The 17237-nt window shown below is 45.2% G+C and overlaps 2 protein-coding genes across 6 annotated transcripts; one reads left to right on the top strand and one right to left on the bottom strand.

Moving 5' to 3' along the window:
- Window positions 1-302: 302 nt before the first annotated feature.
- Window positions 303-4675, bottom strand: PAGR1 (PAXIP1 associated glutamate rich protein 1). The gene is made up of 4 exons (XM_075178942.1): window positions 4529-4675; window positions 3196-3611; window positions 1982-2064; window positions 303-1122 (listed from the first exon to the last, which is right to left on the bottom strand). Exons 2-4 carry the CDS (start codon window positions 3609-3611, stop codon window positions 938-940), a joined length of 684 nt encoding a protein of 227 aa, XP_075035043.1. The 5' UTR covers window positions 4529-4675; the 3' UTR covers window positions 303-937.
- Window positions 4676-4758: 83 nt separating this feature from the next.
- Window positions 4759-16480, top strand: KIF22 (kinesin family member 22). Of its 5 annotated transcripts, none has more exons than XM_075178940.1 (15): window positions 4759-5188; window positions 9831-9900; window positions 10229-10433; window positions 10763-10890; window positions 10962-11122; window positions 11243-11452; window positions 12007-12237; window positions 12496-12649; window positions 13452-13572; window positions 13652-13820; window positions 13906-14098; window positions 14392-14450; window positions 14639-14815; window positions 15523-15582; window positions 15774-16480. In XM_075178940.1, the coding sequence occupies exons 3-15, from the start codon at window positions 10243-10245 to the stop codon at window positions 15801-15803; spliced, it is 1884 nt and encodes a 627-aa protein (XP_075035041.1). In that variant the 5' UTR covers window positions 4759-5188; window positions 9831-9900; window positions 10229-10242; the 3' UTR covers window positions 15804-16480. The 5 variants fall into 5 exon arrangements, with proteins under 5 accessions (XP_075035041.1, XP_075035040.1, XP_075035038.1 ...); XM_075178937.1 differs by having other exon boundaries at window positions 4761-5188; window positions 14639-14836; XM_075178938.1 differs by having other exon boundaries at window positions 4761-5206; window positions 14639-14836.
- The last annotated feature ends 757 nt before the right edge of the window (window positions 16481-17237 follow it).

Here is a 17237-nt window from a genome sequence, read left to right as displayed (position 1 = left end):
GATGGGGCTGAACCCTATAAGACACTCAGACCACACACTATGGGTCCACACCCAAAATAAAACATTTTAACAGGTCATTAGTGAGGTGCAAAGCGCGGGGGGCACCATTCAGCTTCGGTCACACCATGACCTCAAGTTGTACAAGTGAGGTGTGCGGTGGAAAGCCGAGTGAGCATCATAAATGTATGTACTGAGGACAGCTTAAGTATTATGTGTATTAACTTCCCACGATCCTCTCTGTCACTGCTCCCTGGCTGACTGACACAGTGACCGCTAACAGCGCATGTTTTATAGAATGTATCTCAGGAACATAAAATACATTTATTTACAGTGTGCTCAGGGTCACAATACCAGGTAAGGTACAGACAACACAGACAAAATATTTGGCGGGAAAACATGGTTTCTCCTCAACATTCATCCAGCAATCCAACTAGCCCCTTGTCCAGAAAGACGAGTGACCTGCGGCCTCCCAGCGGTTGTGGGACTGAATATGCCAGCGTGCCCTGTCGGATAAAAGCTGAGCAAGAGCATGCTGGGACTTGTAGTTCCAGAACAGCAGAATGGCCTGGCGTCCTTGTCACTTCCTCTCAGTATGATGATGATGTTGGAGACACGTTTTCTGAGGTACACCTACATGGCAAACATTGTGAAAGTGAAATAAATTGACATAAGGCTCCGCAGGAATGGTTGGGTGATGGGCCTGGAACCGCGGTCCTGGAAGTTGCGCCATATACAACGCCGAATCTCATGATCGACAGCCCAAAACGCCATCACCTACTGTAAGATCCACAGGATATTCCTTCTTTACAATCAAAGTGAGGATACAGTCTTCCACTAGGGATTTTATTCACCATTTGTGCTGTGGCATTTTGGCCGTAGGTAGCCGTACTCAGTGCCGGTTCTTACCCCCCCCCCCCCCCCCCCCGATTGTTCACGCTCAGTACTTCCGTTGGCGGGGAAAGATGGCGGAGGAACGTTTAGGGGTGGGCACAGAGTCTGGGTCCATATCAAAGAGGTCACGGCCGGTTTTTAGGATCTGCTCCTCGATCTTTTTGTGACGTTTCATATCAAAGAGAACTTTGTCAAGCCGGGCCTCTCTCTTCTGGCTGCGGGATGAGCCCACTGGGGAGGAGCAGGATAGAGAGAGTGTTATAAAGTACACAAATCAGCACTGAAGCTCAAAATATAATATAGATCTTATTTTACATGATTAGTTAAAAACAAACAAAAACCCAGCGTTACAAAAACGTTCCGCTCTCCCCCCAATGGTGTCCCCAATATAGAGAAATATGTGTATATATCCATCCATCTATAGCTATAGATCTCTATACCCACACACAGGCCCGCCATCAGGGGGGTACAACAGCGCAGCAAAGACTTACCTGGGGCCCCGCTGGTCTCCGCTACTCTGTCTTCAGCCTGGCACCAGGATGCGATCGCAGGGGTGGAGGATTCATTCCCCCTGCGATCATGTGATCTGGCTGTCACAGGCAGATCACATGATCGCAGGGGGAATGATTCCTCCACCCCTGCGATCGCATCCTGGTGCCTGACTGTCACGGTGACAGCCAGGCTGAGGACAGAGTAGCGGAGACCAGCGGGGCCCCAGGTAAGTATGTGTTGCTGTTGCTCATGGGGGGGGGCTCATCGGGGGAAACGGGGGGCCCGTACTGGGCCCCATGACTGCTGAAGGCGGCCCTGCCCACACACACTGATTGGTGTAAGCGGAGTTAGCTATGAATCTTGGACACAGAATAGGCATGAAGGAACTCCGTGGCAATATATCTTCAATGATTTCCCTCACACCTCGTAGAAGGGCGCAGGGAAATCAGCGATGTTCGGATACATAGTACCTGGATATAAATTCCGTAGCTCATGCTTCTTACATCATCCCCACGTCTATGACAGCACTTCTAGTTTACTCTCAACATCTCCCGCCCCATAATGCCCCTCTGCCCCTTAGATCCACCCGTGCACGTACCAGGTGTCCTTCGACGGTCAATTAAAGAGTTTTTCGGTGTAACAGGTTCATCATCAAAATCAAACTCTGTAGGAATGTGGGGCCTGCAGAAAAGGAGACATAAGTACAGCAAGTTAGTGCGACATCAAGAACAATAACTACCTAATGTCTTCACGGGGTGATGAATAAGCAGCAGCTGTCATTGTATTTATACGGCCAACAACCCTAACATGCAATTATGATGAACAATCACTAATACAGATATATACATTGCAGGAAGTTAACTAAACTATCAGGAATGTGGACAAAGGCTTTGCCCTGGGAATTGTGATTCCATATGCCCACTGGCATGATAATATCCAAGATTTCCAGCAAATCACTGTGTAATTAAACAAGGGGTTAGTGTATGCTTCAGTGGCGTGTTAACCCTTTCAGACCCACGTGACTGGCACGTCCAGGGGAGTCTTGTGGCGACATCCACCAGACATTGGATCAGTTGAAGTTCTCCATCAAGTTTAAGGATAGCGCAGGGAACCTTTATGATTACATAATAAACAGCGATAGGCAACATGACACGAGCCCAGTTGTTGTGGAACTACAAGTCCAAGCATGCCTTTCCCTCTTGGTTATAGTTCCACAAGAACTGGAGAGCTGCAGGTTGCTTAAGCCTGTGGGACAATAACAATATATTTTAATATATAGGAATGATTAAATATTCATATATGAGTGTTAAATAAGCTTTATCATGCTGGATAACTTGTATTTTATATTTCGCTGTCACATAGAACCTTCTCTAAGTGATTGCAAACATGATGCACAGATTATACGTACTCCTCAATAGCACAGTGATACATAAAGTACAAATAATGGTTTTAACAGGGCAGCATGGTGGTTCAGTGGTTAGCACTTCTGCTTCACAGCGCTGGGGTCATGAGTTCAATTCCCGACCATGGCCTTATCTGTGTGGAGTTTGTATGTTCCCCCTGTGTTTGTGTGGGTTTCCTCTGGGTGCTCCGGTTTCCTCCCACACTCCAAAAAACATCCTGGTAGGTTAATTGGCTGCTATCAAAATTGACCCTAGTCTGTGTGTGTCTATATTAGGGAATTTAGACTGTAAGCTCCAATGGGGCAGGGACTGATGTGAATGAGTTCTCTGTACAGCGCTGTGGAATCAGTGGCGCTATATAAATAAATAGTGATGATAATTAATAGGACTGTCAGCCCCTCACACTTACATCTCTTCCTCTTCCTCCTCCTCCTCTTGCTCCTGATCAGAATCATCATCCAGGGGGTCTGGCTCAGGAGTTGGAGGTCTACGGATGAGGATGTCCACCTGAAGGGGGAGGGTTCTCTCACTGGCTATCAGCTCATAGAGGCGTTTTATCTCCTCCGGTGGCGGATTCCAACCATCGGTTTCCTCCAGGTCATCGTCGCTGCACGGAATGCACCATTCTTCCTCCTCCTCGTCTTCCTCATCCTGTTGCTGCTGTTCTCTATCTGCCTCATCCTCCTCTTTCTCTCCGTCTTTGTCATGTTCTTCTACTTCTTTTTCCTCCTCCTCCTCCTCTTCTTCTTCTTCTCCCTCCTTTACAGCGAGCGACTCCATGCCAGAAGTCACTTTCTCCTCGCCATCTTCGGAGGCCTCCTGCATCTGAATATAGCAGGAAGAAACGTTACAACAAACGCCACACAACATAGAAAATGTAATTTCATTTGGAAATAGGGAACCTAAAATACAAAGTTGTATTTATTAGCGCCCTCCGATGTGTGTAACTGTGTGAGCAAGAGAACCCCCCCCTTGTCCACAAGGCCTTGGACAGAGTTGTCTAAGTCCTATTTGTATTGGACAGGACACCCACTTTATAATATTGCAATAAAGCTGTGTTACACGCTCGGTTCACTGTTCAATGGTTGATTGTTTTCTACTATATGATTTTGCCGGGCACCCAAGTCACTGCACATATGAAGAGACAACGCATGTGAATGCTGCCACATCTCTCTCTATGTATAGTAGTGTACTCAAGTCTCAAAATAATGAACACCCCAGATAGAGATAAAAAAGGAATTAGCCACTCACAGGACTAGAAAAAAATCAAAAGTGATTTATTAAACAAGTATCAATGTTTTGGAGACTTTTTCCAAGACTTGAAAACCCTTCTTGTTGGAATGGAAACTATAACAATGGAAATTTACAAGCGTTTTAATTATATGTAATTCCAATTTTTACTCTGCAGGTGATACCACAGGCCTGTAACATGACATGGGTTTGATTTGGTCAGTAATTATCTCACTCTTCATGCATAACATTGGTATGACACTTACCATCTACACTGACTTATGACTAACACAGACAATGTAACATACTGTACATAGCAGTACTAATACCACATGAGAGCAGTATAAGGGGGTGGTGTCACCCTAATGACAGTATACTATGTAAATAAATAATAAATATATATATATATATATACACATACATCTCAATAATGACAATACAGTATTAGGAGGTTGTAACACTAATGACAGCAAAAACAACTATATAACTACACATAATCCTGAGTCACTTACTGTGGGACCCGCACAGATCGTCTCTCTGAGATAAATTCAGCCTAGATCACTGAGGAGAGGAAGCCGCCATCTTGGGGCAGCCTCTGATTACCCCGCCTCAGGTACACTGCATTACGTCACGTCCGCCATTCTCCCTCCATCTGTCACTGGTCCCTCCGACTGAAGCATTGCAGCTGCCAGCGAGCGGCGCTGTCCGCATCTTGCAGCCATAACGGCTGTAGAGGGGGACGATGAAGCTTGGGCGGCCATCTTTAATTTGGGCCATGCCCTGATTCGCGACGTCGACATGGGCGAGATTTTTTGAATTCTGTCAGTATTTTGCGGATCACACTTAGGACTGGCAGACGGCAGTAGATGGGTTTTATGGAACAGAACGCCTTGACAATTACATCCGAGGAGCTGGTTTGCCCACAGTACACATGGCCGCACTGGACCCAGCGTGTCACGTGCTCTCCCGTCATGACGCGACGGATTTTTAAACTGGCCAGTGGGGGAGCAGAGTGCGTTCTAAGCTCTTGTATTGGGCAGAGCTTTGTCCGTCACGTGAGCGGTCTTTTGTTGCTCATTGGCTGCTGAAGGTCCCGGCCGCCAAATACGAAGCAGTAACCGATGCGACTCCGTAGCTGCGGCCTGTGAGCGGGGAGAGGGTGCACCGGGCCGGTGAGTGGCGGTGCTGTGGTCAGTGTAGCCCTATGCATTCTCCCCCCCCCCCTATGCATCCCCCCCCCTATGCATCCCCCCCCCTATGCATCCCCCCCCCTATGCATTCCCCCCCAATGCATCCCCCCCGACACCACTCTGGTTGTGTGTGTTAGTGAGTGAGTGAGTGAGTGAGTGTGTGTGTGTGTGTCTATATAATTCCTCCCCCCATGCCCTATACCCAGTGTTCTCCCACCACCTATTTCTTGGACCACCTCAAAGTCCTAGTTTAATAGGATAAACCGTTGTTTTTCTATTGCAGCAGGCCCTATGTGATCACTACAGCCAGCAGTGTGTGTTACATCACTGACCACCAAAACTGGCATCATTTTCTGTATACCTGTATACAGTGATATCTGTACTATATCTCCTATATACCCCTCATACCATGTCCTGTTCTACTTTGCCCATTTTAACTTTTGGTCATACAGTATCACTGTGCAAATGTGCTGTAAAAAAAACAAAATATCAAGTATTGATTGCAGGTCCAATCATTCAATACCTGAGGGGTGTGTGTGTGTGTAATATATATATATATATATATATATATATATATATATATATATATATATATATATATAATTACACACACAACCCATAAGATTACTTTAAAAGTAAGACAACCCTACTAGCTTATCATGTGCAGTGACACCATCCCTAGCAGGGATGCAAATAATAAGCAATCTACAGTCATTCAAAGGAACAAAGTGAAGCTGGGTACACACTACAGAAATTTCGACCAACTTTTTATGCCGAGTGATTTTACATGCGATCGATGGTCCGATCGCTCGGTCCATGGACTGCATACACACTAGCCTTGTTTAGGACAATAAAGGGAAGAGCGGACGTCCCTTTAGCGACTTTTTACAGCCATGTTGTGAGCAATGACTGTAATTTTGTACTCACTGTTGTGGATCGGTCGGAAGTTTATACACACTACACAGCGGGAACAGAAATATTGAACGGTACGACCAACCAAATGAGGTGACAATTGGCCATTTGGGTAGACTTTCGACCATCGTGTCACTGCACGCACTGACCTGACTTTTGAACGAGCGGTCGTATGTTGGCTGTTTGAGCCAATTATTGGACAAAAACAGTGTAGTGTGTACCCAGCTTAACACATAAATAGCAGATGATCTGTACCTGTGTTTGAAGTGCAATTTGTTATGTATTGGTTGCAAGAAAATAATGTGCACAGAGGAAAAATAACAATTGTATTTTTACTTTATTAAGTTAAATTATTGATGTATCTAACTAGGATAATATGGGAAATAATAATGGACATTGCTTTGTAAGGTGCCACACTTCCCCGCAGTGACTGGCAATGCAAATGATATAAATGCAGACATGAAAGTACAGGCTGAGAACTTACAATCTAGAAGCAGAGCTCTTTATTATTTTTTGCATCTGTCTGCAGTGTGTGTTTTTATTGGATCATGCACATTCTGTATTTGTTTTGTTTGGGCTGTATGTGTCACAAGTAGAATATTAGTAATGGTAAGTGTCTGTATACACAGGAGGCATAATTTAAATGTTTATTGTCCTTGTGCATTCTACAACCAATAATTATTGTCCTGTATTTCTCAGCAGTCACTGTACTTTCTGTATTTTGCTATTGTTTTGTTTATTGCTGCCAAGTAGTAATTGTACTTTGCAGATTATTTTTTTTGCCATCCTGGTTTCTCTCTGGGTGACATTTCCTTTGTTGATGGCTACATCTGTAAACAACTACATTAGAGCTGGTTAAAAACCTGCCAATCAGTACTTTTTGTGCTCTCTAATTATATGCTAATACTGGATTGATATTTGCACAAAAATGCAGGATTCGGCATAAATAAGAACTTTGCTGAAACAGACGGTCAGTTTTCCTGTGAGAATCAAATTTATATTTATATGTTGGTTGAACCTTATTTCTCGATTAACCATTGAAGAGTCCATATATTATTGATGATTGAGTGTACATATTGAATATACACAAAAAGAAATATCTATTAAGCACTTTGAAAAAGATATTTATGCCTATTTTTGGCAATTCAATTATAATTCCTATCATTATTACTTTATTTATAGGGTACAACATGGTTTCCACAGCGCCGTACAAAATACAGACAGTGCAATAAACAAAAAATACCTGGACTTCAAAGCTCCAAACATAGCTTACACATGGAAGATGGAGCAGAAGAATAGGTAGAGAGACAAGAGGGAAGAGGGCCCTGCTCGTGAGATCGTACATCCTCAAGGGAGGGCAAACAGACAGGAGGCACAAAGGGAGTCAGAGGAGGGTATCAATCGCAAGAGAAGCGAGAGCTGGGACAGGGGAAGAGAGGTGAGGAAATCGGGCATGGGGAGCAGGTTAGGTGGATGGCTGGTAGGCTTTGAGGAAGATGTGACTTTTAAATTCCTGTGTAAAGGTGCACAAATTAGGGGACCTTTTTGGATGGAGCGTGGGAGGAAATCTTGGATCCTGGAGTGGGATGAGGTGATTAGAGTGGAGGAGAGGTGACAGTCAGTGGCCGATAACAGGGAACGGGATGGGGTGTGAATAGAGAGGAGGTTGAAGATGTAGGGGGCAGTGGAGTGGGAGAGGGCCTTGCAGATGAGTTTGAAAAGGATTCTAGGTAAAGGGGAGAGGAAGAGGAGTCTCGCAGCAGCGTTAAGTATAGACCTGAGTGGGGCAAGGTGGGAGAAGGGGAGACTGGTGAGGGAAAGGTTACAGTAGTCAAGACGGGAAATGATAGCGTGGATAATGGTTTTAGTGACATCCTGAGATAGAAAGGGCCGCATGCAGTCGATTTTGTGGAGTTGAAGGTGGCAGGATTAAGCAAGAGATTGAATGTGGAGGGCAAAGGAGAGGGAGGAGTCGAGGGTGACACCCAGGCAACGGAGTTGGGGAACAGATGAGATAGTGGTATTGTTAACGGTATATTGAGAGATCAAGATGGAAAGAAGATCTAGAAGGAGGGAAATCAATGAGCTCAGTTTTGGCAATGTTAATTTTGAGAAAATGTGAAGACATCCAAGAGGAGATGGGAGGGGGGCGATCAGGAGAAGAGATGTAGAGGTGTTATTAGAGACCAAAGGCGGTGGAGTTCACCAGGGAGGTAGTGTAGAGTGAAAAGAGTAGAGGTCCAATAACTGAGCCCTGAGGAACTCCTACAGGGAGGGCACGGGTGTGAACCAGAAATGGATACAAAGGAGTGGTTGGTGAGATAAGAGGTGACCCAAGCAAGGACAGAGCCAATGAGGCAGAGAGAAAGAGGGGTCTGCAGCAAGAGGGGATGGTTGAAGGCCACTGGGAGGGCCAGGAGGATGAGTAGGGAGAAGTGTCCCTTAGTTAGCTGAGATGAGGTCATTAGTAATTTTGGCCAGGGTAGTTTGTGTAGTGGAGGGGGCAGAAACCAGCTTGGAGAGGGTCAGGGAGGGAGTTTCCCAAGAGGTGTTTAGTGGGGTGGTTACAGACTATCTTCTCGGGTAGTATAGAGGCAAAGGGGAGAAGTGAGGTGGCGTCAAGATTGATTTTTGTCTTTTTTTGAGAATGGGAGAGACGGCATATTTTAAAGGAAGAGAGAACGATGCCAGTGGAGAGTGACAGAGTGAAGCGGGCAGTAGGGGAGAGGGTGAGAAGGAGGTGAGAGAGGATGGGATCCAGGTCAAGAAAAGTTACAAGAGTACGAGAATGAAGATGGGTCAAGGGTGTCAAGATTGCGCCTAGTGAGTATAGTTTTAGGCGGAGGGGGAGCAGGTAAGGAGGACAGAGGGAAGGAGAGGAGGAGGTGGTGGTCAGAGAGAGGTAGGGGAGAGTTGGAGAAATCGGAGATCACATAGGTGAGAGAAAACGAGGTCAAGGGAGTGACCAAGACAATAGGTGGGGGGAAAGGGTCCACTGAGACCAAAGGAGGAAGAAAGGGTGAGAAGTTTGATGGAGATTTTAACATCCCTTTTGACAACCCCACTGATCCTGCCTCCAAGTATGATGGGAGTGAAGGTTAGAGGAAAGGTAGTAGGGAAGCCAGGCTGTGTAGTTGTAGAGAGAGGGAAGTGGGGCCAGGGGGAATGGTAGATGACGGACACGGCGGTGGATGAGTGAGAAGAGGCTGATGGAGTGGACTTCAAATCTTCTATAATATCAATGCACTGATAGGGGTAGTGAAATGTGTGTATGGGCTCCTGAATTCTGCTTCATTTTGCATTTGAAATTCAGTTCTTGCACTCCTAGGCTGATATTATGTTATTTTTTTGGTGGGTTGGGTGGGAGGGGGTTGTGTACTGTTCCATAGATGTTCTATTTACTGGCTATTTAATGGTATTCAGACTCATCAATATGCTGTATCAGAGCTGGAGACGTCTCGGGACTCCATTAGTTAATACTCCTGGAAACACCACTTGTGGCTAATTTCTGGCAGCTGGTTGTTGGTCAATGTATGCGCCTCTTCCCAGGCTCCTTAGCGGTATATAGGAGCTCGCACGATCTTAAGTGGCTCCTGAATTTGACATTTTATCTATCCATGTAGTGTGTGTGTTCTCATAACTGTTCATGGGCATTAATTAAAGTCAAATGTGATGGTCACTTACCTATGAGTCTATTCCTGGTCTTTGTTAGGTTGAGGAGGTACCTGTCTCGCAGAGGGGGAGTCGCAGTGTTTACCAGTCTTGGTGTATTCCAGCTCTAGGTCAGTGGTCCTGTTTATAGGCTAGAAATCAGGAGTCTTGTGAGTGTCACAATACTAGATGAAGTGTTGTAGTTTTCAGCTGACTAAGCCACACTTGTAGATTGTCACCAGTGCTTAGCTATGAAATACTGTATTTATATCTATGGTGTTCAGGGGACACAGACCTTGTCTAGTCACCGTGCACACACCATCTGTACAGAACACCTCTATAGACGTCACAGGGGAGAAGAATATGATGAACCACATTGATAGCGGGTCTCATGGAGGGTACATGTAGCCGATTGTCTAGTATGCGGGTCCTTCATGCACCTGGTTTTCATCTTTCTAGTTCCAACTGTGAACATGGCGAAGCGCGTGAGTGTGATGGATAACCATGGCGTGAGTAAGAAGGCCTCCCCTTCCCGTGTGCGTGTAGCGGTACGCCTCAGGCCATACATGGAGAAGGACGATGAGAAGGCCTGTGTGAGGGGACTGGACTCTCAGTCGTTGGAGATTGTGAACTGGAGGAACCAGCTGGAAACGATGCAGTACCAGTAAGTACCAGGGTCCTTGGCTACTCTACACCGCCTGGCCGACAGACACACATGCTAGATTATATATACTATGGCACATTCTCCAGGGCTATTTCATGATATGAAAACCTAATAGAATCACTGCTCTCTATGAAACGCGTCAGCCTGCCTGTATTTATTGGTCAGGTCTGCTAGAAAACTTACTACTATGTAAATACCTGATCAGCTGCCACCTATAGACCAGGATTGGTTTCTTGTATCCAGTATAAATATGCTTTGTGCCAGGCTGACCTGGTAGTTATCTTCCATACAGCTGGGGAAAGTCTGGGTTTATGGTGTTTGTTCCGTAGATTTGATGCGTTTTATGGAGAGGCGGCCAACCAGCGCGACATCTACATTGGTTCAGTGTTTCCGATCCTACCCCATCTTCTGATCGGCCAGAACGCCAGTGTATTTGCTTATGGCCCCACGGGAGCAGGTGTGTACTCTGTAGCTGGACGCCAGATGTTTGTCATGTATAACGTGGAATAACACAATCTGTTCCCCCAGGAAAGACGCACACAATGCTTGGGAACCCTAACCAGCCGGGTGTGATTCCACGGGCGGTGAAAGACTTGCTGCAGATGACCCGAGCAGCGTCCAGTACAACGGAGGAGGAGAACTGGACCTACACCCTCACCATGTCCTACGTGGAGATTTACCAGGAAAAGGTGAGGTGTCTCCAGGCATGGTGTGATGGTGTTATCCTATGGTCTACCATCATCTGCTTGCAGCCCTACATGTTCTTGTAACGTGAGTCCCTCAGCTAATCGCACTACTTTCCCTCTCAGGTGATGGACCTACTGGAGCCCAAGAACAAGGACCTTCCAATACGCGAGGACAAAGACCACAAGATCCTGATCCCTGGTGTAACGCAGAAGACCATCACCACGTTTTCAGACTTTGATGAGCATTTCATTCCAGCTAGCCAGAACCGTACGGTGGCCAGTACTAAACTGAATGACCGGTCCAGCCGCAGCCATGCTGTGCTGCTCATCAAGGTGTGCAGGCCCTCTGGAGTGATTGGTAGACTTCATAGCGCTTTGGGGTCACTTTTAGGTGGTCTAGTCACCTCTAGGCTGCTTCATTTTGCAACATCTTAAGGCATTCACCACTTTTGTCAGCATGCCTCCTTCCTGCGTTATCCGTAATTTCTGCTTGCACCAACAATGTGAGATTTTTTTATTTTTTTTTAGAAGTTTAGCACGTCTCTCTCCATCCCATGCACCTCTGCAAGCTGCCATTGCTACTCCTAGCTGTAATCATTTTAAATCCACTCCTCTGCCTCTCCGGCAAAGATGACTGACCGCAATTAAGCTGTATCAGTTACACAGAATGAGAGTACGAAGATGGCTGCTCAGCACAGTGTAATTAGCAGTATATTATGTCCTGTAATTTGTTAATGGCTTAATGCATTTTTGTAGCATTCGTACCACTGTGATGGGCAACATGAATTAAATCTTTGAAGCTGGTCATGATGTGGGGAGGGGGGCTGTTGCCATGACATACGTTTCAGTAGTTATTGAAGTTTGTATTTGTTCTTTTGACAACATAGGTGCAGAAGAACCAGCAAGTACCGCCCTTTAGACAGCTGACTGGGAAGTTTTACCTAATAGACCTGGCGGGGTCAGAAGACAACCGACGAACGGGAAACCAGGGCATACGCTTAAAGGAGAGCGGAGCCATCAACTCCTCCCTCTTCACTCTCAGCAAAGTGGTGGACGCCTTAAACCAAGGACTACCCAGAATCCCATACAGAGACAGCAAGCTGACACGTCTCCTGCAGGTCAGTACCGGGCCTACGTTGCTGGTATTGTTGTACTTCCAGGTACACTCCTTTTACTGCAGTTACTAATTATAAGTTGTCGCTGCAGCTAATTTTCTCATCCAAAGATTACACGAGTTGTTAACATGGCGTTAATTGTTCTTTGTTTAGCAAGATGTGATTGACACTTTGCTTGTAGCCTGTGAAGCGTTTATACCTCTATTAAAATAAAATACTAGTTATCATCTATAACCTCTTATGTTACGCTGGTCTTCCTAGGATTCACTTGGTGGCTCCGCCCACAGCGTTATGGTTGCAAATATTGCTCCGGAACAGACGTATTACTTTGACACGCTCACCGCCCTTAACTTCGCTGCAAAGTCCAAGCAGATCATTAATAAACCTTTCAGTCAGGAGACCACGCAGGCTCCAGGTAAGATTGCCGAATGTCCCATCGCCCATTGTCTTTATGCTGCGACATTGAGGTCTCCTGTGATCTTCATCTTTTACTTGTTGTATTGGTTGCTGCTGTCAGTAATATATTGTCACAAGGCCGTGATCTGCTTCACCTACAAAGTGACCGTTTTATGCTGTTTGGAGATGGCTCGGTAATCTCCTGTAGTGTAAATACTTATACATTTAAAGGGCTTGCAACTCTTTAAATGGACAACTGTGACTCGATGGTTTTCTCAGACCATATAAACCACACCATACACTCCACTGGGTGCCAAACTCACCGGAAGAGGAATAATTAAGTCCCACTAATTCTGTTATACCGGCTGCATCATGAATTTCAGTTCCAGGAAAACATGGATTCAATGACAGAGCTCCATCCCAGAAAACGGGGCTCTGCTAGAACAGATGTGAGAGGTGATAATTTAGAGGCAAATTTTCAGCCCCCCTAAATTGTAGTGTGGAATTATTGCAAAGAACCCAAATATGTATAAACGCTTGCCAAGTAGCCGACTTGTCTTTAAATGTTTCCAAACAATAATCTTTCCAAAGGAAAAAAAATAAAACGGATACTGAGAGTAACGTAAGTAGTTGCAGTACCCCTTGAATCTGTCTGATGGACACCTGGCGGGTATACTTGATCTAACTCGAATTGAAGCTTCATTGGGACACCTTCATTAAAATTTGTAAAGCATGTTCTCTTCTAAATTGTACGTTTGGGGTTTTATTGTGGTTTGTTCCATCAATATATACATTTCTGACAAGCCTGTTTGTCCACCCAGCTCAGCCCACCATGAAGAGGCCTCGAGATGATGTGGAGACCACTCAATCTCGACAACTGAAGAAAAGTAAATCTGATTCCACGGAAGAGTCTCCCGATTCCTCCAAGGACAGCACCAGCAAGTGCGCTACTTGTTCTGTGTGTGTAAATATTAGCTGGGGTTCTCATGACTTCCGCTAATCATCTGTCCTTCTCCACCAGGCGGAAACTCAACCTGGCCTCGCTGAAACCATCTGTGGTGGAAAGGCTCCTCAAACTGGATAAGATCCTGACCGAGAAGGGGAAAATGGAAACCCAGCTGCTTAGCACCCCCAAACGGGAACGCATGGCTCTGCTGAAGAAATGGGAGGAGAGTCAGATGGAGATAGAGGTAGGTGGTCATAGAAGTCTACATAATGCTGCATTGGTATCTGTCACTTCTATTCTCTTACGTTGTATTGTCCTCCTTGTCTTAGAGGCTGAAGGAGAGGCAGAAGGAGTTGGAGGAGAAGGCCATGGCGGCTGAGGCTCGTTTAGAGAAATCGAACAGCTCTGAATGCGACTTGTCTGATTCCAGTGTGAGCGAGAGCACATTCCGGGCACCTCTGAGAACCCGAGCCACGTCCACTGCCAAGGCTAAGAAAGTTCTCCGTGTCCTGCCCCTGCAAGGTGAGCATCCGTGGGCACATCCTGAAGACTCCACTGCTGCCAGCATGGAGGTGCTGAGAGAGCACTTTGGCAATGTCCTGGGTAGAGGGGTCTCAAGTGCTCTGATCCTCCTACAGAAGGATGCCCATCAATTAGACCACAGTTATGTCAACTTGTGGGGTGTAATGTGTTCTTTATTAATATGGGGTGTTTCCATTTTTCAGATATATTTTTAGGATTAGTTAAATTATGTCTTCTCTGGTAGCTCACCCCTCACCTCTTCTGATCAGTCTTCTAATTTCATTCCAATCCAGGCCTCAACCGACAGCAAAATGCCCAAGAAGGGATTATGGTGGTTGAGAAAAAAACACGGGTGAGTGAGATTTCAACATTGGGATTCGCTTCTAAATCTCTGCAAATTCAAAGTAGGATAAGCAAGCTCTGAGTCACTGAGTTGGGGATAGCGGGTCTTCTGGCTGAGTCTTTGGATTCTAGGATAAGCCGCGATTAGTCTAAAAGCAGCAGGTTTGGTTTAGATGGACTAAGGTATTTTACCCACAGAAAGCCACCGCGGGACAGGAAAACGCGCCTAGTTGGGAAGCCACCATGCGAACGGAGCTGCTGCAGAGCGGCCGAGAGAAGATCCTGAACCTGCTCAATAGTGGCTCCGTGAAGGAACTGAAATCTCTGCAGAAGATCGGAGACAAGAAAGCCAAGCTCATCGTGGGCTGGAGGGAGGTCAATGGCCCTTTAAAAAATGTGAGTGCTAAAACTCCTTGCTATCCCTTCCCAATATGATGAGCAATGTTGACTAAGTTAATGCTAATTATTAATTGTGTTATATTTGTGTTGAGTACACTATGCTGCTGCCGTGGTTTCTTCAGAAGATCTTTAATTGAAACTTCTGAGTGGTGTCTCTGGAAAGTGTGGAGATGTGTTGGGTGACCACAGTTTACTGCTTGTCGAGTTGAAAAGTATAATTCAAAGTATTTTTGTTTTTATTTTTTTTGATTTTTGCCTATGTTGTCAGACCGGCCCCTAGGAACATTATCTGTACCGATTTGAAAGTTTTTCAGGAGGGCCATGGGAGGGGAAATATGGGACTTGGGCACAAGGACTGTCTAGTGGATTGTAAACTCTGCCAGAATTAGTGTACCAGACACTGGGACCTTTTCCACAACACACAGTATATTCTACAAAACGGATGAATGCAAAAGAGGAAAATAGTCTTTTTAAACAGCATTCTTAAGTGGCAGTTTGGATTTTTATTTATTTTTGATTGCCAATTAATATTGGACCAGTGCAAATAGTTTTACTTTCAACTGCAAAGAATGAGCCACAAGGTGATTTTCAGATCTGACCTGCGCTGAAGAGGTCCTGAACACAGGATTCTTAGATGGTTCTCTGTTTGTCGATAACCTCTGGGTATATTTCTTTCTATATAGGTGGAAGACCTTATAACCATGGAAGGCATGTCTGCCAAACAAGTATCTTCATTTTTAAAGGTAACTTTTCTCTATTGATATCTAACGTTCTAACAGCAGTTTGAGGTAACCTGTGCCCAGATCAGATCACTCCTGCTAATGTCTGTACAGTTTCGTATTCACGAAGCACCAACCTAGTATACCACGCTATATGGTACAGGGTTCATGTAATGACACCTTATACGAACACCTCTTTCTATACCTACCTACAGGCCAACATCCTGACTATAGTGGCCAGTTGAAGAGCATTAACAGGACCCTGCACTTCTCTCTGAGAAGCCTCGATCTCATGGATTCTATGAAACCTTTTCTTTCACCCAAGCCCGGCTCAGTGTGGAACTAAAGGAGGTTTGTACGGCTGTGGAGAGTCTGGACTTCTCCAGTGGGTCCTCTGCTGTGTCTCCATCGCGCTCAACCACTAAGTGACTCTATTGTCCACATCAAACCTCCATCTGAGACCAAAACATGAAGACAGTGGGGAGAGTTATTTACCTGCGGGATATATACTTTTGTTTTTTGTTTTGTTTTTTTACAAATTTTATTTGTTATAATACTTGTTGATTTGTAAATAATGCGATAATGTGCTTGTAGGGTGCCCAGATCTGCGCCGTTACGAGAAAAGATCTTGGTAGAAGATGAGTTGTTTTATAGCCAGACCTGTCCTCCGTTTAGGTATTGCTAGGACCCCTTGGACATTTGAATAACATTTTTATGCTGATTTAAGGTGTGAAGTAAGTTATTTGTTCCTGCCTAAAATGTTTCCTGTCCTCAGAGGGATTATGTCAGAATTTGGGGCTGATGGAAATTGATTCTTTTAATCTGTGGTCCACCTGTTCATGCAAACCTATTACATACATATTCTTATGCTAGCCTGAATTTTGTGATGCCAATAAAACACTTTGTGTTTTTTTTATTTAAATGCTGTGATGTATATTTTCTTCCTTAACTTACTATACGAAGTAGAGTGACGGGATGTGATCAGGACAGGGTTAGACAGTGCTGGGTATCATCCTTTTATGGCTGGGCACTGTTTGTTGGAAGATTGTCATACATGATCCATAACTTGTGGAAAAAAGAAATCTGAACACTGCAAAAGTGCTATTTGCAGAGGATGTTGTGGATCCAGCTTGTTTACACAAGATATTGAGTTCTTGGTGTACTGATCACTTTTTACTGACCAGAGGAGTGCTGGAAGTACTAATAAAGTTCATTAACCGAACAAGACCTCTGCTTACTGAGTCATTGGTGACCTCTGTGCTCAGTCTTCTGGCTGAAGAGGATAAAGCAGGAAGTCTTCCTTTGAAAACTTGTATATATGGTCACCATAGGCTGGGCTTGCTCATGTTACAGTGCTCCTATTTATTTTGCATAGTCTCCATCCTGACTCGGGGCAAAGAGAAATGTTGACTTGATGCAAACTACTCCCACGGCCACTCCTATTATAGATATCTGATGTCTCAATTCACTCGCTCATTGGTGATAAATTGCAGACCACTCCTCAGGCGTCTTCAGTACCACAGCAGGGAAAGAGCAGGATTCACACACTGGTGTTCCCCAGAGGGCTCACATCTGGGCTGCTTTATTGTCCTTCAAACCAACAAGTTACTGAGGTTTCAGGGGGGTTGCATTGGTGGCTTTATCTACTGCTCAAGGAGGCAGCGTAACCCTAAGAACAT

The sequence above is a fragment of the Mixophyes fleayi genome, chromosome 7 (genome assembly GCF_038048845.1).
Source record: "Mixophyes fleayi isolate aMixFle1 chromosome 7, aMixFle1.hap1, whole genome shotgun sequence".
Lineage (NCBI taxonomy): Eukaryota > Metazoa > Chordata > Amphibia > Anura > Limnodynastidae > Mixophyes > Mixophyes fleayi.
This window is presented reverse-complemented; position numbering and strand designations above follow the sequence as displayed.

Excerpts from the sequence above, each read along its gene's own strand:
- PAGR1 (XM_075178942.1), bottom strand. The coding sequence starts at position 3,611 with ATGCAGGAGGCCTCCGAAGATGGCGAGGAGAAAGTGACTTCTGGCATG. Across the intron at positions 2,065-3,195 it reads GAGGAGGAAGAGGAAGAGAT|GCCCCACATTCCTACAGAGT; the intron begins GTAAGTGTGAGG and ends CCTTTTCTGCAG. Across the intron at positions 1,123-1,981 it reads TGACCGTCGAAGGACACCTG|TGGGCTCATCCCGCAGCCAG; the intron begins GTACGTGCACGG and ends GCTCCTCCCCAG.
- KIF22 (XM_075178939.1), top strand. The coding sequence starts at position 10,243 with ATGGCGAAGCGCGTGAGTGTGATGGATAACCATGGCGTGAGTAAGAAG. Across the intron at positions 11,453-12,006 it reads ATGCTGTGCTGCTCATCAAG|GTGCAGAAGAACCAGCAAGT; the intron begins GTGTGCAGGCCC and ends TTGACAACATAG. Across the intron at positions 12,650-13,451 it reads GGAGACCACGCAGGCTCCAG|CTCAGCCCACCATGAAGAGG; the intron begins GTAAGATTGCCG and ends TTGTCCACCCAG.